The sequence below is a fragment of the Echinococcus granulosus genome (genome assembly GCF_000524195.1).
Source record: "Echinococcus granulosus chromosome Unknown EG_S00009, whole genome shotgun sequence".
NCBI lineage: Eukaryota > Metazoa > Platyhelminthes > Cestoda > Cyclophyllidea > Taeniidae > Echinococcus > Echinococcus granulosus.
This window is the reverse complement of record NW_020170389.1, coordinates 881,862-903,502: the sequence shown is the minus strand read 5'-3', so window position 1 is coordinate 903,502 and position 21,641 is coordinate 881,862. Positions and strand designations below refer to the sequence as shown.

General features: G+C 37.1%; 2 protein-coding genes across 2 annotated transcripts in view; one reads left to right on the top strand and one right to left on the bottom strand. All coding sequences in view use genetic code 11, as the record gives it.

Annotated features, from left to right (window-relative positions):
• Nucleotides 1–629: 629 nt before the first annotated feature.
• On the top strand, nucleotides 630–18,866 carry EGR_02119 (Voltage-dependent calcium channel subunit alpha-2/delta-1; the record flags this gene model as incomplete). Its single annotated transcript, XM_024491368.1, has 18 exons — nucleotides 630–701; nucleotides 1,000–1,151; nucleotides 2,417–2,467; nucleotides 2,545–2,644; nucleotides 3,223–3,312; nucleotides 3,720–3,836; nucleotides 5,996–6,070; nucleotides 6,528–6,599; nucleotides 7,605–7,666; nucleotides 7,733–7,833; nucleotides 8,227–8,616; nucleotides 9,638–9,799; nucleotides 14,714–15,247; nucleotides 15,632–15,771; nucleotides 16,268–16,338; nucleotides 16,891–16,978; nucleotides 17,510–17,750; nucleotides 18,793–18,866. The coding sequence occupies 18 exons, from the start codon at nucleotides 630–632 to the stop codon at nucleotides 18,864–18,866; spliced, it is 2,592 nt and encodes an 863-aa protein (XP_024354221.1).
• Nucleotides 18,867–19,964: 1,098 nt separating this feature from the next.
• EGR_02118 (Homeobox protein Hox-A10a) overlaps nucleotides 19,965–21,641 on the bottom strand; it is a gene marked incomplete at both ends in the record, with an annotated part of 4,165 nt that continues 2,488 nt past the window's right edge. Inside the window, 2 exons of the mRNA XM_024491367.1 lie at nucleotides 19,965–20,570; nucleotides 21,483–21,625. Of these exons, the coding sequence (XP_024354220.1) occupies nucleotides 19,965–20,570; nucleotides 21,483–21,625 (749 nt within the window). The remainder of the gene's footprint in view (nucleotides 20,571–21,482; nucleotides 21,626–21,641) is intronic.

Sequence of the window (21,641 nt, the reverse complement as noted above, 5' to 3'; positions counted from 1 at the left end):
GTCAGGCGGGTTATGAAAACGACATTCAGAATATGATTTCAAATTGTAAAATGTCTTAGGAAGATAGTGGGTATGTCGGCACAACACTAGTGGTAGTACACGCTCTTGACATTGCTGCATTGCAATAAATGCGTATCATTTAAAGTAGTTTTGCGTAATGTGAACTTACGCCGATGTCACTCAAATTAACTAGCATTTATTATATAACGACTAGTTCGTATTACAATCCTTTAGGTTAAGAATTCATTCCAACTGCAGGTGTCGTATCTTTCATCTGCGCTTTATTTTATCCATAACAGAATGGTCTATAGACCTTAAAATAGGATTAATTTTCACGGCAAAGTATTCAGGGATTCCCCACACCTTAGCAATAGACCCAATTTGAAATGATAGTTTTTTATTAACTGGAATCAGTGATGAAAATTCACTGCATCTTTTAAGGCGATTCTTGAGAGCTAGCCTTACCATAATAAGAAGCAGGCGTGGGTTAACTTCCTGCGTTTATTAATTCACTCTCGATAAATTTGTTAATGGTAGTGATGGTTGTGAGATATCCTTCCCGAACTGAATTACTGGTGAACTGAAGAATGAACCACAAGTAGTTTGCTTTCACAAACGTAGTCTGAAAGATGTTTTGCTGTCTACAGAAGGTCGTTCAAGACGTCGAAGAGGAAGCGACAAAGTACCCCTGGAATCCTCTGGTACGTGACTATAATAATAATGAATATCTGTTCACATATGTATATCAGCTCATCGTATGGAATTAACGTGCAGTTGAAGAGCCGACCTCACTGAGTTATCATAGAACTTGGCTATAGGGCAAATTTTAATTTCGATAACTTAACTCAAACAGCTTGCTGGTGCTTTTTTATTTTAAAAAAGTGGGCTCATTAATTGGAGTTTGCTTATGTGAGCAATGGTTTTGCTCAAGGCAATTTGCGTTTCGAAGAGCACATGTTTTGTTGAGTGTTACATAACCACTCCTTTTATTGATTTTAGCTCAAAAACATTTCATTTGTTTCCCTCACCGATGAGGGTGAGAATCTGACCAGGCATCATTATTTCAACATACCCGTAAATACGTCCCAATCCGGTGTCTACGTCCCTTCCGAGGTGTACATAAACGGTGACTTTTTTCTACATTCTGGCGCGTTGGTTTTCACTGCCATCCTATCTGTGCTATCTTTTGGTCTTCTAAACGTTATGTTCTATTTACGAATCAAAAGTGTTTTATCACCTCCCAAGCTAGAAGCTATGTTCCAATTAAAGTATGCATTTAAACTGTTGGCGCAAATTTTGTACATTAATGCAGGGTTGTTTACGCAGCCAGCAGCGAGAACAGATGTACATTGAGGTTCTTTTTCATGGCTTGCTTGGCAGAATTAAATGCTTTACACGGCTTAAAAGATTTGATCGTCCGCTTGTAACATATTGAAGCTAGTTACCACGGTGCCTGGTGAATGCGATGAACGACAGTCTTTAAGGTCAGGGATTGTGATGTTCATCCAATCTTGGTTTTCATTCACATATATTGAATTGTATTCCAGGCCGCCACAGCAATAAACCCTTTATTGCTATTTGGTTTTCGCTTAAATCTGTTGTTCAAGCGGCCCATTTTCTAGGATCAGCTAATCGTCATCAATGAAGTGATTTTTTTCTTGCACCTAGACTTTTTGAAATGATCAGATTTCTCCTTATTTTGGAATGAAATACTTCTGTTTCTCAAAAGCTGATTCAACCAATCAGATGGTTTCTAAGTACGAACAACTTTGTCCAAGAAGAAATTCCAATTGTTGGTTAAGTGCTTCCCTGGTTGAAATTCTAGATTCGATTATTGCGCATCAGGTCGATTGGACATCGAATTTGGATCACATATTTCAGAAGCAAAATGATACACTCAATTTCATCTACTTTGCCAGTGAGTACGGGTTTCTGCGAACATATCCACGTGAGTTTCCCCTTTTAACGTAATGGAATTTCATTATTTACCTCCACTGCACCTTTTATTTCGTTGGTAATTATTTGTAGCAATAAACTCACATTATCAGTGTATAATTTTTATCATGAAAATGCAAGCAGTTAAGCGATTTGGTTTAGGGCGTATACCGCCATAACGTCTAAATTGAGCAGTAAACTGCCTAAATGATCATAGGTGATAAATGTTATCTGATGGGATTTTAGTTCAAAACACTATGTTAGCTTTAATAGGCTTGATAACGATGGCTTCATTATTTACTATTGATTTGTCATAATTTTGGTTTTTCGCAACTTACAATATTCTAGGCTATCAATGGCCTCTAGATGATAAATTACACGCTCTTGACGCTCGACGACAAAGTTGGTGAGTGAGTCATTTGAAAATAATCTGTGCTTATCAGTGATTGTGCAAGTTAAAAGATTTTTTCTTTAATAACAGGTACACACAGTACACGGGTGTTCCAAAGGACGTCCTATTTCTGGTAGACACGTAAGTTGATCGCTGTCACCTTTTTTTGAGACAAAAACTATCGTTGTTACTCTCAACTTCTAAACTTTCTTTGCTAGGAGTGGAAGCATGCACGGTCAGGCATTACATTTGGCCAACACTTCCCTGCGGCTTTTAATTGAAACTCTCAACAAAAATGACTTCTTTGCTGTAGCCAAGGTTTGAGTATTTTGTTCTTTTTACTGATCTCTTCAAACAAACGGTCATGATGTAGCCAACTTTTCTAGATACTTTTATTTACCTTTTATCATTTGCTCAGCTTTCTTTCAGACTTAATAGAAATAATTGTTACTTCATTAAAGTTAGTAATTTCTATGGTGAACTTTTTTAACGGTACTTGGTGTAATTTGACATGCGCTAATGACGAAGGTGGGAATGTGGGGTGATTTGCATCTAAGGTGGGTTGAAATAATTCACGTCTTTTTTTCCCTTATTGTTTTTAATTAAAACCTTCCATTCACTTTGCTGGCTAAGGGTGTCCTCCTAATCTAAAACTGAAGTGAGCTAAGGTGTACTTCGATGGATCATTGGTTGGACACATTATATCAATCGTTTTGTCCTACATTCAGTTTCCAACCAATCGTACCCACCTGATGCCATCGCTCATTTACGGAAGATTTATCAACGTTTCCTGCTACAACTCACTCGTTCAGGCGACTAGTCTAAACAAACAAGTTAGACCCTATTTAAGAATAGAATCTATTGAAGTAAAATAACACCTTTTCTTAATTCTTTAGCATGTCATTCAAAACGTTTTCCGTTTGACCGCCCATGACGCTGCAGACTATGATGAAGCTATCGCATTCGGGATGAAGTTGATGAGTACTGTATGTTAAGAATTTTCCCATTCTCCTCATAATTCAAGCACCCCTTTTTTTATTCCACGTTTGTGGATCTTTACCAATGCAAACCTTAATAAAAACGGTTCCTGAGGATTTGCATTGCTGGTCTAAAACAGGCGTAATTGCCAAAAGTATGATGACCATTAAATTATTCTTTGTAATGGCCTATAGGTATTTGGAAAGGCTTTATTTAGTTCATTTACAATTTTCATTTGCGTTTACTGAATAAATCTGCAAGGGATTATACTGGAACACTTTGCACATTTGTAGCCTATTCAACTCCCTATTCCAAATTATAAGCAAGTGTAACGATGGGATGCTTAATAGTTAATATTGCCTTGAAAAGCTGTTTTTGCTGTAGTCATTGCTTTCAATCTTATAAAACATTTCAGTTCTCGGCTGAAAGATCTGTGTCGGCCCACTGCAACAAAATTCTCGTCCTGATTAGTGATTCTGATATACAGTATAACGACACGACCATCCAAATCCTCGAACGATATCAGGATTATGTAAGTCAATAGCTGATTTTTGTAGGTCTCAATATTTTATGAAGAGCCGACATCTATTCTGCACATTAATTGTACCTTAATTTTTTTACAGGAGGCTCCGTAACTGTAAAATAATTAATTCTATCTCAGTTTTCTACTAAAACATACAATAATAGTTCAAGCTGATTTTTATTTAACCTAACCCTGTGTACATCGCATTAACGGATCTAGGTGCATCTGTTCACCTATTCATTATCGACCATTACTGGACCTGGACCACTGACAGAAGTCACCAAGCGAATAAATGGTAATTTATAACATTACTTTTATAAGAATTTGTAGTGTAGTTGTCTACTTATCTTTCAAAATCATCCTGGCATATTTATTGCGGCATGGAGACAGAAAACTTGTAGGTTTCCTGCGACCCAACTAGTTTGTTATACTGCATCGTAGAAGTGTTTTTTATAACTTGTCAAATCGGAAATAAGGCTTAATGCCGTTTTTTTTGATTGGGATACCCTTATCTGTTTGAATTATCAAAATATGCCACCAGGAAATAATAAAAGCCACGATCTTCAAATCAAACTAATTTGTTATTCGATGTAGTCTGGTATGTGCTTCGTGTTTATTGAATGGCTCCTTTATAGCAGTAATTGCCCTTTTAATAGGCATTGCTTTTACCTCGATTTGTTAAATTTGTAAAAATAAAATAAGATTATTTTTTTCTTGTCATACTATGACCTACAAAAGGTTTGCATCACTTTGGAAGTGGATCGGAGTTTTTGTTACCATGCTAGCTGCATGAAGCTGAACTTTATTGTTCAGATTAAGCATTAGTTTTTCTTCTCATTTGGAAAATAATTATCTTAGCCAATTAAAATATAAAGCGAAATGCATGAAAGTTCCTGGCATTATTTAGAGAAGTCGTCAGTCTACTGAATTCGGTGTGGAATATTTTATTTGATTTTTTTATAATAGGAGCGTTTGCTCAGATACCCGTGATCGGAGCTTTGTCTAATATTCTGCGGGTGAGTTCAGTCTGTCATATGAAATGTATAAAGCGTACCGTCATTGATACCACTTATTCCAAGTATTATCCTCTTTGCAGCACTTTACAGACCACGCCACCCACTACGGTTCAACTAAGAAACTTCATCCGCAGAAGTTGGACCTTGTTGTGCATCACGCTGCAGACATTTTCCCATTCAAAATAGCCGAAGTATACAAGAAGTGGAATTCTGAGCTTGATTGTGGAAACTGCTTGCTGGCATACTGAACGCATGACTGCCCTTTAGTAGAGTTCTTTCAAGTTGCATGCCCGGTGCACCAAGGTACAAGGAACAATAGAAAATATATCTAGCTAGTATACTAACACTACAGTCTTGACTTTAGGAAATTGGTCCAATGGCGAGCCTAACCATGGCTGTCTACAACCGAACAGTAAGTTCTTGTACGCGTAAATAAAAGTCACTCTATGGAATTAAACCTAACTTTAGTTATTAAACTCTAATTGATCCGAATTTTTAACGGTATGACTGTAGTAGATAAGCCAATATTGCATTACTTTATCACTACGAAATAATTTTGTGTACCTATAATCCCTACGGTTTTGTATATTTTTCTCTTAGATTGGTCTGAGCCTTTTAGGGATAATGGGAACAGATGTCTCAGCTCGTGAAATGGTTGACTTGCTTCAAACATATTTGGTAAGCTTTCTGCAGAATTCTATAGCGATCATTTACGAAACAATGTTATCTAGACTCACATCCACAACATTTCTTGCAGAACAGTCCTACGGATTATGCATTTATGGTGGACAATAATGGCTTCGTTCTCTTTCATCCACTTTTAAGATCTTACGTAAGCTGTTTTAGGTGTTGAACGCAATTTATTCATAGTATATATCACCGTCTTTGGATGATTTTAAATATCGAATTTATTACTAGCATGAAACCAACGGAAAATGAATTGGTGTGGCACATTGGATTATTTTGTAATATCAAATGTTATGTCAAATTTAATAACTATGTAAGTAACATTAGCTTTTGCAGAAACAGTCTGTAGTAGCTTAGATACCAGAGGTAAAACAGCAAGATTTTCCATTATGAGTTCAATAATAAGATTCAATGTAAAAATGTACTTTACCCTGCACTAGAAGTAATTGTGGTTTTGTAATTTAGCGCAAACTCTCCGCCCAGGCAATTGATATTGACATAATGGACATTGAGGCTTCAAACGTTACAGAGCTCTTAACGGTAAAACTGAACATTTTCCCTTCTTACATTGCTTGGTAAAGCTTAAATTAGTTCATTTTCAAGTCTTAATCTCTTTCTTATGTGAAATAAAATTAACCCATTTAGTTGTTGGGTGGACTTGCACGGCCATAAGACTTGAGGCTCTCAAAATTATATCAATCATGATAAATGATTAAGTTTTATGGCAAATTATTATAGATAATTTGTTCTAAAATATATTTTGTCATTATTATCAATATACCGTTGAGGTGTTCGTTGGTGATATGGCTCCATACTATGAATTCTAGCATTACCTTTTCCTTACTCTGAGTCACTGATATTTTGTAATTCTAAGCGCAATATAGAAACTTTTGACTCCTACAACTTGTATAGATAGATCAGCAGCCGAATTGAGCAAACACTTGTTTGTTAATTTGTGGTCTATATGACTTGCTTTTGTTTGCTTCATTTCATGTAGGTGCGTAAAAATCTCATCGACAACAAAGAGGGTGTCACAATATTGGACGACTTCGCTGTTTTTATGGATGAAGTAAGATACTTCATTTGTCTTATTTTTATAAATCATCTATTGGGTACCCAAAAGTTACAACACAATTTTATCGGTGTTTTATGAGTGTTTTGTAGAAATTCAATACCTTGTTCTATTTCTTTAATTTCTGGCTTCTAGTTTTTCAGTTTCCAAGGCTGTCTATGATTTGTTAATGAAGCCTACCCGGAATCTCGAGATTTAACTGAAACCATAACAAGGAGTACCATTGTGAAAGAATTGTTTACAGTGCAGAGAACGGCCATAGATGTAGGCGTGGGCCGTCACACCATGATGTCGGTTAAACCGACGGGGACTGAGAATTCTTCGTGCATAAATAAATATGCAAACAATTGTCAGCCTGCTATGTATTTTTGTGAATTTACATCGTGATACAAAGAAATGCTTTCATCCTCCACCATGTTTAATCTTTTACGTATTGTAATACATTTTTCTGATTTTGAAATTAACAAGGTCCTATTTGCCACGATAGGCATATTTCTTTGAGATTCCCTAGCTGTAATGGATTGTTCATCCCAGTAGGTACTATCTGACAGAGTCCCAAAATCCATTTTCTCATAGTTTATATTGCCAATACGGATGCATGTTTTGCATCATGGAATGCAGATATGCGATTATTTTGGTTAATGTGAAAATTTTCTTTCCGCACGCAATTGAACTTTCTTTTGTGGATTTAGCCAAAATTATTTTTTGGATTAAACACGATTTAAAGTGTAAACACTAATAGTTTCAATTTTGACTGAATAGTCCATTTATACGCCTACATGTTAACTCCAAGAACGGATTTGTAGGGATTATGTATCATTCAATCTAAACAATGCAATTGTGATAGGCTGTCAATTATTTGTTGCTTTTACTATCACTTTATACGAAACTTAAAGCTAACTTTATTAAGCACCCATCATACGTATATATGTCGTTTGAAGTACACAAGTACCTTTTTTCATAGAACTTAGTGAATAAGTTTCATTTAAATTACCGTTGTAGGTTCACGCTCACCGCACTCTTCGAACATACTCATACACACCGATTCCAGAGACAGAGTACAGGTAAATCGGAGTTTTTTTTGCTATTGTTATCCATTATCAACTAACCTTGACTCTACTTTGATGTAGTATATGTCTCGTGACTGCAACAGATCGCGATTTCGATGTTCAATTCCTATCACAGAAAGAACATTTGCACACCACGGCAGATACCGTTCTGGTTGATGGCGGTAAGTTCAAGGTACATCGATTTTATATCTGAATTCGTCCAAGCTCCGCCGCATGAGAACTCCACGTCAACAAATAAATCGGCACAAAATCACTGAATGCATTGATATTTTTTGTTCGGAGTTAAGCTAGACTTGCGATTCACCATGTAAAAAGTTTGATTGCTAAAATAGTCATGATAAAGATGGATGTTAAGCGCTCATGCAGATTTGGTTGGCCGCAAGTATACATGATGTATTAGCGGCATATATATGACCAATTTATGAAGTTTTGCGTAACGTTACGTGTAGATCAAGAAGAATTGAATAGTAGTATTTTTCAAAAGCTTATCTGAGCTTGAACCTTTAGACAAATTCTGGTGTAATTGTTAGTTTCCTTATAAATTCGTCTTGCAGAAGATGTATCTTCACTCTTGCTGCCGGTGAATGTGGTCCTATCACCGATTCTTGCCAACTGCCGTAAACCTAGTTTTTCACGTATTCTTACATCACCAACAACGACAACTACAGAGACCACACCGGAGCCGACTACCACGGAATCGACACCTGTTGAGCCAGCAGATGCCACAACATTGTCATTCCTAGATGCTCCTTTTGGTCTTCAAGATGTCGAAGAATCAACTGAGTTGCTATCCACAACGGAGACTGAAACATCTAATGCGGAGTCTGATGAGAAACCTTGGTTCCGCAGAAAGCGCAACTGGTTGACTAATTTCTTCGCGGATGATCCAAAAGGTGTAGAACAAATTATGATGATTCTGCGATTCATCCAGGAATACGATTTCGGTAATGTATTAACCCAGTATCATTGCTTTTATGTATTTGTGGTGCACTAATCACAGTCATTAACAGAATGTTAATACTCATTTGCCGGTATACTTAGTCATTCGCACACACGATAACTTTGTTTAGTCATACACGACTTAAAGAATCGAGTTTGCTTTTCACGCAGTGTTTTGACGTATTCTCTTATCATATATTTTCTGATAGTCACGGTTTTCATTGCTTGGGTGAAGTGGATGTGTACTGGCCACTATTTTGCATTCCCCTATGAAAACCGAATAAATGATGCATTCCATTAAGTAATCTGTATTGGGATTTCCATAGACTTGTAAATTGTCCGCTTGCAAAAGTTGCCATCTCAGTGTAAGTTTGTGTGATGATTTTTTAACGAAACGCCCATTTTACACTCAATGAGTGAAGAGGCACCTCACTTGCGTTGTCCTAATTCTCAACAAACAAAACTGACTAATTAGGTTGATGAGTTTGGCTTATTAGGCTCTAATATCCATACTGTTTGAATGCCTGACTCGTTTGATTTGACTACGTTATTCCACTATTCTTAAACTGTTTCAAAACTCTTCCAGCATGAAGTTTGCTTATTTGTTGGCTACCTTGATAATTTAATACTATTTAGCAGAAACTCTCGGGTCCAAACAAAATTATGGTTTGAAAAGAGTTGTTGAATGGGCAGCCGTTCTCTTTCAGCAATCGTTTAATCTGCTGATTGGCTGTCAATCATGCAAATGTGCGCTTCTACGATCGATATGCGGATCTTGATTGTTTAGGTTAGCGGATTTATTAGTTTTGGTGATCACTTTAATCACCAGGGTTCTTCCTGAAACTTCTCTCCCGGAATTTATCGAGGAAACGTGTTTTTGATCCTTGTGGATTAAAAACAGGTCTTGACGGAGAAGTAATAAAAGCCTTCGGCACACTTCAAAATGATCTGTATTTTAGATGTGACTGCTGCTGCGGCCCGATAATAGGATTGAGCAGCGCATAACGGTAAAGGCATTTGTTTTAGGTAACAACTTTTACGAAGGTCACTTTATGTCGGATCTTCTCGTTGGTCTGAATGTTTTACGTGCGTGGGGATCGTCGCGCATGTCCAAGTATGTCGCCGCTCGTTCGGTTTTCTTCACCTCTGGTCTTGGATTCATCTATCCCTCGCAGTACGTTGCCATTCGTAAATCGCTTAGGGGCTACTCAACTGGCAAATTCGTTGACCAGAACTACTTTATTCAGGAAGATTACTCTGGGAAAAATACATCTCAGTTAAAGGATTTTTTTAAAAATGAACTTACAGGACTTTATTCATATTTTGTTATGCTCGGTGACTGCTATAAACAGGCACCGGTAAACTGTTCTGCAATCACCAAATTATGATTTTGCTTTTTAAACTTTAATTACACCTTTGTAGCGCAAAACAGGAGTTCGAACCACTTATGACAGCCGACTTTGCCAACTCCTCGATTTGGCAACGTGTACTTGATTCACACGGATTATTGTTTTGGACTCAGCCGAAGTTGACAGGTCAGTTAGTTCTTCAAATGTTACCTTGAGAATATGTTCTCTTTTTGCATAAAATTATTTCACTTTTGAACATTCGCAGGCCCGCCGACTAAATAACAATTTCTAAAGTTCCTGACAATTACGAGGTTTCATTATGGGAAGTTAAAAGTGGCTTACGAGAATTTTCTCACACAGGAACGTTCCAAATTATTCGCTGTTCCTCCACAGTAAATAACATTTTGTTAATTCGGTCAGCTGCTTAGCAAGGTGCAATACATTGAGACTTTACTTAGAATTAAATAGCTGAAAAATTTTCTGCAAGGTTTTGCCTAGGCGAAACCGAGATACAGCTCTGGTATCGGCGTCTTGAAGTTTGCATAAAACTGTTTGGAATGAGCGGACGGATTTATTTACGACACCTTAATCATTTTTTTTATTAAGATATTACCACAGTGCCTTCAAGTGTTTTTAGTAATTTGTTGAGGAAATGTTTGTATTTATTCAAACTAAACGAAAATATAGTTTCTAAGACGATGTTTTATGTAGCATAGGTTTTTTTACTGCGCAGAACCACTCCTACCGGATTCAGGGGAACACTCATTCTTCACTTTTTCCTCAACAATGCCGCCATCAAGTAACGTATTCGTTTGTTGACATTGCACTAAAGTGTCATCCCACAGTATTTATGCTGATCACTTTTGCTAACAATGAACTATCTTGCTGACCAATACAAAAATGAGTTGCTCCTCTAGAAGCTAACCAAGGAAGGGAGGTTTTTTCCTTAAGGTTAATGTGAGGTAATCTGATCTTGTTATGCATGCCTTTCAATAGTTCATACTACTACCATTCAGCAACCACTAAATATATCTGAATCGCTTGATATAGTTGATTCTAATGTTTACAGCTTTTATTATGGATAGAATGAATCTTAACTAGTACATTGGGGATTCGTCTTTGGGTTTTAAAAATGCTTGTGATTTGCCAACTTCTTTCGTTTTCGACCTAAATGATTGTCCTCAGGTGATGCTGTTGCCTCTAATAATTAACAGAGCGGTATCGTCAAGTTTATGAACACATTTGTTTATCGAACGAATTCCTTTTAGGTCCTATTACTTCGACTTCTTGGACATCTTCCCAATCAATAATGAGTCCCAATGAATGTACGAATTTCTAATTAGTTTTTTCAGTATTACCTGAGGAACATATTCTATTAAACCGCAATATCAAAGAAACAGCTATACTATAGCCTTAAGTAGAGAAAAAAACAAATTTTTGAATAGACATAACCCCTTGGTCTGACTTATCAACATTGTAAATATCTCAATCTGTTCATAAGAGTGGGCGTTAAATGAACTCTTTTTGATTATATATTCACTTCACTTCCCCAAATACAGTACTAGCCTATGCTCACTTTCATTTTCTTCAGAAATTCTTTCGGTTTCTGAAAAAGCGGTCGCTTAAACAAGCAATTATCATTACAAATCCTTTTTCTAAACATGTATCTACGGCTGGAAGATGGCCTGATCTCCAAATTTTGCATCGTAGTGAATATTTTTAAGAGCAACCAGTAACATTAAAATCGATTTGTATCGCGTTAGTAATGAGTGAATGTTGGTATTTCATTACCAAATTATTTTACGCTATATCATTTTTGTAGCTGCTTTGCATTTATGAAATCCTTGTTGTGATCAAACTTGTGGTCTAATTATATTTAACAATGTAAAAAAATAATGTCAACTATTAGTGTATTTTGCTATTGCTAGTCACATCCGTGTTTTAACTAGAAAAAAATAGTATCGTTTTAGTCAACATGTCTGAAATAATGAGGTAATTTTAGCGCTGTAACATTCACGTTACAAATTCTTCTCACATGATTTTGAAACTTTCGCTATCAATAGGAGGTACTGAGGTATCAGAAGTCGCATCGCGCGTGCAAAAAAATTATAGTGTTACCTTGGACGTTGTTTTTGGCTATGGGTGTTGCGGATCAGAAGTAACTTTTAACCCGAAATTTGCGACCTTAAACTCCAAACTTAGTCGCGTGTAGGATTCGCATATTTTAATTTTAATTTTACTCTTTGATTGATTTTTTTGCCCTTTAGCTTCGGAGTCATGGGAGACTTCAAGCATCGATGTAACATCCTCAAAAATAAGTAAGCTTCAACTTCGGATGTTATCAATTATTTTTGAGCATTAGTTAATTTTACCGTTATCTGCAGTATTGCAGCAGCTCGGACCACCCTGTATCTGAAAGTATTGCTCTCTGAGTGTATGACCAATGTCTCAAATTTAAAGTCAGGCGATGCAAAAAAGGCGCGTGATTCTTGTGTCTAGTGCTTAGCTTCGCACATTTTCAGACCTTAGAGCCAGTTCCAAAAATTAGGTTCTGTTTAGAATTTATATTTTTTTTTTTATGGAAAAACTTCACCTTTGGTTGCATTTGGATCATAGATTTGTGTCCTCAATTGATCATTTATAAGATGGGTAAAGGCTATTTCAAGTTTAATGCTAAGCATTACTTGTAAATATCTTGATAGTGTACGACTGATCTCTTGAGTTGTTGCATTGCCTGAACTTCCATCTCAGAGCTTTTAATGACTAGTAGTAAACGACTCAATAAGCCTACCGAAACTTGTATTTTCAACGAGCCGAACTTGCTTTTTTGCCTCGATATCGCGTTGAGTAGGATTGCATTTTAAATGCGCGTGCATTCAAAAAAACTTAGTCAATGCATATGGGCCTATATCACTATACCGCCTACAAACTAATGCTTTTATTTCCTATGGCTTACTGAAAACACTACTTATCACAACAAAGATTTAACGTAACTTTTGAATTTAATTTAATAACAGCAACCATATATACCTTATTAATTCCGGACCGCGAAAACATCTCAAGTGATATTTTATTATGCATACAAAATTGTAAAACAGATCGTGTTTTTATTCGCTGGATTCTAACAAGGTCTTTTTTCACATTGCTTTTATGGTTTTATTTGACATTCACTCCTATCCGCTTTTCCCATAAACATTTTAGAGGTTTTGCAAATGTTGACCAACTTCTTAGAACTGAAGTTGTTAATTTTTTCCGCTACATTATTTATTTATACGGTCTGACGTAAACAGCTGAGTTTGAATTTTGAAGTACAATTTTTTACATTTCTAATAGTACTCATATGTAGCGGACCTAGTCTCACTGCATTTCCCCATATTTATCGATTTCAGCACATTTACTTTCTACTTCTATAATGTGTGTATTATTGGATGCTCACACCACTTCATAATGAAACCGTTACATTTATTCAATAATACCACGTCCAAATCTTTGAAGAATATAACTCTATGCCTATTTGTCTATTTATTATTTAAATATCAATTTTTAGAGCGACTTTAGCAATTAGAGCAATAGAAAGTATAGTCTAATATTTGAATTTCTCTGGCTGTTATTTGCCATAATTTGGTATCATTAATGACGAATTAGTGATAACGTCTAAATTTTTTCTTAATTTAAGTCAAATTTGTTCTGAGTGGCGGGATAGAGGTATCAGTCATATCCTTAGTGACGAGAATATTAATTGACAAATCGAAGCATTTGGGATTCGACGCAAAAATAACGGAGTGTTAATTTTTCGCCTTAATGTGACTGATTATTCACCAGAGTAATTTACATGTTAAAGAGTCGATAGAGTGGTTTCATGCAAATTTTGGATATCGTTCCGTAGTTTTTATTGATCTTCTCTGGTGTTATGGAGAACACTGCCACAAAACGGTGGTATTTGAAATGTGTTTACTGAATTCTTTATATAAGGAACTGTTCAGTTTGTTTCAATCAAGGGTTACATTTTCTCCGCATTTACATTTTGCTTTACGAGGGTCGAAGGTATCACTGTTGACTGTTACTCTTCATCAGGTTTTGAGCACTGACTTTTGCGTGCATTTAAAAACTGGCAAATAAATTCTAGATTCTGTGCACTAATCCTAGGTTTTGTATGCTATGCGGGTTGGTTAAGTCTATTGTGAACTCTGACCTCAATTTGTCTTTAAATAACTATGCGCCGGGTTATGGTACGTGGTCATAACGTAAAGATTTTATGCAGAATATAGACATTTGGGGAACTCTGTGTTCTGACAAGTGTTTTTACTTCTCATTATCATGGGAAATCATTTTATTAAACACCTACCATTCTTCACAAATTTTGGTTTTTCTAGTGATTTTTAATGTGCATTAACTGTCTCTTTAAAGGCTGTAAAATTGTCATTTTCAATGGAATACAATTTTTTGTTGATTTTACAGTATAATAAAAATAAGACTCATTGTGTTGTAAACAAACATAAATTTGGGGCTGTATTAATTTCCAAATTCATGCATAATTTAATTCTTTGATAAACTAAGTGGAATATCCTCATTAAGGCTTGGAAATGTAGTTTGATCAGATTAAACATTGTTTATGTGAAGCACCTTTCAAATGTTGATGAAACAGAGCTGTCAACATTCTCCAATCTCACCATATATTATGAGCCCCAAAGCCCTGGTTCTAGACTTTCGGCACACATTAACCTGGACTTAAAAATGACTATTTTTTACCAAGCCGTAACTTCTGATGGCGAAGTGGCACTGACGTCGGATGTGTCAGAAATGAAGCGCTTATGGAGGCGCGCGGTCTCAGGGGTCTCATCTTATCCACCACCCCTGAGGACCATGGTGTCCGATGTCAGCTATGTGGAGGGAAATACAGATGATTTGACTACTTCAAAAAGTGCAGGTTTGAGCGCGCTACATATAAAAAGGGATTTTAACGAATCTACTGGATTGGCTGAAGCAAACGCGATAACACTCCCATCAGTGGATGGTTCGGAGACAACTTCGAGGATTTTTACCGATTCAATACAGTCAGAGAGTAGCAAAAATGTCGGTTCTACATTCGATGGGTCCCAGGAAACGAATGCACTAATGACAGAAAACACATCTACTTTATTTTCGACGGAGAAGTCCCAAGGTCTCACCGCAGAATTTCAAGCAGCTGCACACACTACACCTGAGCCGCAACTTGTCCCTTTGCCAAAAGTAACGGTGTTTCTAGGTGCTCAGGCATCACAAAATGGACTTACAAACACATTTGCAGGTAAGAGTTAAAGTTTAAAGGCGCCAACAAAGCAATGATTTGCACCCGTGAACATCGTATATCCGTTTTGGATCAGCAATGTTCTTGTTCTTCAGCCTTGCTATACTTGGAAATTCCATCGATTATTTGTCCAAACTTACAACCAAAACAGCAAAAATATGAACGAGTCATTAAATACTTATCATTGAATTCTTACTTTTTCTCTTTAAGCAGCATGGCAGTCAAGAGAATTCAGCTTATCAAGATCTCAATATTATTTCTAAGCAACGCTATTGAATTTATGCGAGATCATTGTAAATTAAAGGTGAAGAACAGTATTTCTGCTGCTATCCACATGCATTTTCTGGTGACGGAATAGAGGTGAAATTTACACTTCCGATTTAGTGGCGGGCCTCACTTTGGGCGGAACCTACTTGCAGGAAGTTTTGAGGCGTTTTTCGCGTTGCAACCACGAGCACACTTGCTACCTACTTGATGATGCAGCTTTCGTCATGGCTGTAAATAACGAACGATTGAATTATCAGGTAATTCAATGATACAAATTGTTGTCAATTCATTGTGGTCGCTATTTGTGTTTGGTATTTTAGCATCGCGGTAGAGATAAGTGTTTAAGTTGAGGATTTCGTATCAGAGATAGAAAAGCATTAGCTTTAAGTGTTTCACCACCTGTTTTTTAATATGGGAATTGCCCCGCATTAAACAAAACAATGTACGATTACTGTGCACTTTGTGACGCACTACTATTTCCATAAAAGTACAAACACTTTAAAATGAACTTTCAGTTTTCTGAAAAAAACTTTAACCGCATTAATAAGGACCTATATTATTGGGCTATCTTCTAGGACACAATCTTTTTGCTTTTGGACCTAACATTCTCCTAGGTCTGTCCTAGCCTCTGTGGAACATTTTAGTGTAGTGTCAATGCATTGCGCCATATTCTGTTGAGTCCATGAGTTCATTGAAAAGGTAACGTTATTAAAGTAATTGTTTACACTATAATTTGATTTCTCACTTTTTAAGGTTGGACACTTTCTTGGACATGTTGACCCGCCGCTGATGGAATCTCTTCTGGAAAATTCAGTTTACAGCAGGTATATTTCCATCGGATTTCACATGGATCGCGCGCTTTTTCACCTTACGATTTATATCACATTAACGACCCCCAAAAATATTTGTGTCCAAATACACTGTAGACGAAGACGCGTCCACGTGATTTCCGTATTGGCGTTATGATGACTCGAAATACTACATTTTAAACAGAGAATGACTAGCATTAATGTAATTTTAGTAATTGCCAGGTTCACCTCTTTCAATTGGTTTCTCGGTGCCTACATGGTACTCTCAGTGTGTATGGGCCTGAGCCTCTATTTAGAGAGATGAACTAGGAGTATCATTTCCAATTCAAAATAATGATTACTGGGACTTATTTGGGACTTTATATTGTAGGTCCACATCAACTGTTTTGGTCGCGCTGATGGTCTAGTCTGGTTCAAAATTCTTGGTAAAACATAAGCTTTAGGTCTTTTGTAAGGATTCTCCGCTTCACGTCTGTTTAGTACCAGTTAAAAGATATACCTATAAAACTTCCATCAAGTTGTTACACATCCACTTTGCTCCCTTCGATGTTATCCTACTTTCTTTAGAGTGAAGTATTACGATTATCAAGCCGTCTGCGATTTTGCTCATCTCGGTAAGAAGAACTCAACTTCGCCCGCAACTCATTTGCTACCTGTAAGTGCTGCTTACTTTTGGCATAAGCCCTACTTTCCCAGATGATTTACACGATTATCTCTACAGAACTTAGTCAGAGGCCTTTGTCAAGTGTTTTATCCCAGTTTCTGGCTCTCAGTCCTTCAAAAAATCTCGGCAGTCATTATCAAATTAACCAAGTGAGTGGGCATTAAATCCGTTATCTCGCATTCTTTGGATTGAATGGAATATAAGACCATTACATTTTTATATTTTAGTGTTTTCGTGATTTTTTTACAACTATGTATCAGTAAGTTGTTTTGAAAATTCATACATAATATGGGACTTAATGTATTCTTTTCTGTCCATTCTTATCAATTTTGGCTGGAAAATTTAGAAACACTCCTTTATAAGTGATGGGGTTTATTTTTTCTCCCATGGTAACATACAGCATAGTTATACGACCTTCAGTGCTGCTACAAAATTACTTTAGACCGTAACATCATACCAGTCGTTTCAATTTCGGATAGTTGTTCATTATTTTACGTCGTAGATGCCTTTGCTTTGGATCAGGAAGTTGACTACGTAAATTGTGTAAAATCTACCTATCGTTATTACGCTACTGACGGAGCTAACTTCAGAAAGGAGCCTCTCAACTCAGTGGAGGTCACCGGAAGCTTCACTTGCTCGCCTGAGTGTACCCGCCAGTGGTCGTCGTCATCCATACCCGAAACTAATCTCAAACTCATCAAGACCGACCCCGTATGTGCGTGCATTAAAAAGGATCATGATTGGCAGCTCGCTCCATCTATAGGTATGTTTAAACGACAATAACTATAAAATTGGAAAAGAATTGAAATGACGTTTCGTCATTGTAGGAGTACCAACCATTTGATGTTATGCCTCCTTTCACGAAATTAGAAATGGAAACCTATTTTTGCTGGACCATTACTATTAGATGTCTTGAGTGGTAAAAAACAAATTTTCACAAATTTTCCATTATATTGCATCATAAAATTGTCAAAGTAAATTTAACGCAACTTTTTGCGTACTAGGAAAGTAGTATGTACACGTCATCGCCCCTTAAGATTTTTTCCTTTGTAGACGCTTATGTTTTCTCGATAAAATACAATAAGTGTTTTAGGTAAAAGCTACGTTGTCTTGAATAGAGCACGGGATTTTGAAACGTAGCAATTCCAAACTACTCATCAAATTATAAGTAAGTTCTGAGGTAGCTGCGACACCTTGTGAGATTACACTGGAGTAGAATAAGCTATTTTTAAGCCGCTCTTCTGTATCACTTATCCAAGGTATATGTAAGCACATCCAATTTCGGTTTAAATAAGCCTAACATACTCTGAATCAGTGTTACTTTATTTAACTCGTAAATAAATAACTGCACTAAACTGTGTAACATTCAACTCTTGTAACTCTTATGTGTTTCTTGAATCTATCATTATGTATTTTGCCCATTAATTGATCGTAGGCAGGTAGATAGATAGCTGAAAATTTGGAAAAGCTTATTTTCGATTTGGTATCCTAGTTGTCTCAATATTTTCAAATGGCGTAAACTTATTTTTTTTATTCCATGGCTTCATTTCAGGAACAACTTTAAGACCAACTTTGAGTAAAATTTCCTATATATTTACCTAGGATTCAACTTTGGCTTTAAAGATTACATATCCAATGGAGTGGTTGTATGTTCTTTCTAATACCTTTAATTTCGTATGAATTAACAGTTGAAAACGCGCCCTTGAAGTGTTGGGGCCCGGTTTTGAAATCAGTGGCCTTTTGTCCAAGCCATGAATGATGTATACTGATTATCTTCTAACCTGCTCTTTTTACGGTTCTTCTAGCTGAAGACGTCTCAATTTGCCAGCCAGCCCAGAATCCGCGATATCGACGTCCCGTCACGGCATGTATGACGTAAACCTTTTCGAACCTACGAGCTCACATTTTAGTCTTCTAGGCGCTTGCAGGTGCGACGCATTCTTCTATCTGCTGTACAATTTGACAAGCTTTCTTATTAATGAAAAGGCATAATCGATATCATTGACAGCGAAGCAAATAAAATTATGCGATTATTTGAAGTGAAGTTTTTACCCCATCGAGAGTGGGAAAACTGGGTATATGGGACAGTGAGAATGCCAATTTTAACGGTTTATTAATGCGCGTCATTAAGGTTACGGATGTACGCGGTTTCCAAGATAATCCTAAGCCTTCCCATTCTCTGTCGCACAAAGCCACCATCCTATTGTAAAAAGAGGTCGGAACTTATTAAGTTTGAATATAAGTTTCATTTTAAATGAAAAAAAAGTAGTTATGACATAGTTGTTAAGCGGACAAATTAGAACTGGATTGCTGGAACCGAACGATTCTTAGGCATTCCCAAAATGTTTACCCCATTGCATCAAAAACCCAATTTTTCCCCCATAGGCAAAATCACAACTTATTTGCAAGCGAGCCATCATATATTGACCAGGAGACAAGAGTTTTGGTCGTGGTTCCAGTAAGCATTCTCCAAAAGTAGTAAAGTTAAGTACTATTCTTATTCAAGGTGAGACTTAAACATTGTCCTACTTCATGATTCCGAAACATCGGCTACTAATTCTATTGGAAATGCGATGCGCTTTAAGTAATTATGCCTACATTTGATTTACACCTTTAAAATTTGCGCATAATTTATTCTTCGTTCACTAAACATCAATAGTCCCTGAACTTCGGAATTGTTATGGTGCAAAGCCGTAAACCAGAAAAGAAGAAAAAAACTGTTGTATCTGCATATCTCTAGAATTATGTACACTTTTTTCCGCTTGATATCAGAAAAGGATGGATGTAGGCAGAATAAGTTTCTTAGCGAAGCAAAAGGACAGTTTTGATGTGTGTGTGCAAACGACTGTATTTTGGTGATTATTGGAGTGCATGGCACGTGCAGTTTGGGAACAGTAAAAAGTTCTACTTTTGATTACTTCAGGGTGCATTTGGCCATTAGGATCATTTGGTTTCTCTTCTCTCAAATATCAGGCATTCATGGAGGCGGTGGCGGTGGCTGCGAATGCTGCAAAAACTGCGGCAGCTGAAAAGGTGGCCCACCCACCGTAGTTGAATTAAATGGTGGTGGAGGTGGTGGCATGTGAATTCCACCAGAGTAGGGCATATCAAACCGTCTGGAGGGATCAAATGTCCCTGATACCGCTGATTGAGGTGGCTGTAACTTCGATGGCTCAAAGGGGTTGATCACTGGGAGCTGAGAGTTATTGGTGGAAGCTGCAAAATCGTTATTGATTGAGTCTTTTCCATCCGACTGTTGGGCGGGACTCTTGCTGGGATCCATCTTCATAGCGGAGGTAAAGTGAAAGGGTGGTGGAACACCGGGGTAAGATCCACCTACGCCACCAGAACTATTGTACGAGGGCTGCAGATTGTTGGGGTGCTGTGATGGAGCACCCGAGTCTAAACTTGAAACGGTGCTGGGGCATCCACTGCGGGATCCTCCGCCTCCATCACCAGCTCCACCACCATGTCCCTCCTCCGCTCCACTATTATCATGTTTGCTGTTTGAACTATTCAAGTTTGGAGCGCGGGCTTGCAACTTTTTGCTTTTCATTCTTCGATTTTGGAACCATACCTTGACCTAAATATGCATGTTTTAGCAGACCTGGATCACAAATTTAATCTATTCACGGGTTTTTAAAAAAATAACAAGTGATGAGTAGTTCTTTGTACAAAGTAAAGAATCCATCGATTTGTTAAAGCACTTGCCTCGTGGTGGTATCAAGAAGTATGGATGAACTCAACAGCACCAGATAATTAACTTTGATAAAAAAGGAAAGCCCCGCTCTAAAATAAGCCAAATTAACCTTAGTTGCTCTGCCTTGACAACTAGTTTAGAATATTAACTTGGGCTACGTTTACTTGAATGTGGAAATCCTTGTTACCTAAGACTAGATCCTCAATTCAGAAAACGTCAACTGATCTTATGATGATTCATACTTCATTGGGTTAGGATGGGGATTAATTTACTCGTAATGCATACCTCTTCCGTTCTAGATAAGTCTTCATAACATTTCCTTCCTTAAATAATCCGCAAGAATTTGGGCTTATAACTACATGTACATTCATATGCCAAAATTTGGGGTAATTGTACAAATATTATTATTAATCTAACACATTATACCTCAAGAAGAAATATCTCATTAATACTCAAATCTCATATAAGAAGACTGGAATTGCAGGGCCTCGAGTCCTTCAAAATGGCTAAAGCTACTGGCATAGCCCAAGGCCATGCCACCGAGCGGAAGCAGAATCTGCATGGACTCAGGCGCAACGTAATCAAACCTAGGGTTGAGTAAACTATGAAAGCATTACGATAGTTGCTGGATATTTAGATTTGGACTAAAATGTTAATAAATTCGTTCAAATAACGCGTTCTCACTAGGATAACTAGGGCACAAGGCATTATCCCCCTTTTATTGGGAAAGAAACAGTTAACCCATTAACCGCAATGTCCAGAGGTATGATCAATAAGCGACCTAGAATCACGAACCTGGCGCTCTGTTAGATGGAGTTTGCATGAGATCTCCCATCGCTTTTGGCGAGTGATATACGTGGCCACGAGGTACTCATTCTCTAGCACCATCGTTTGATATCTCGTATACGGTTTCCTCTTTTTCCTTCCACGAGGTGCATCTAAAGATACAAATAA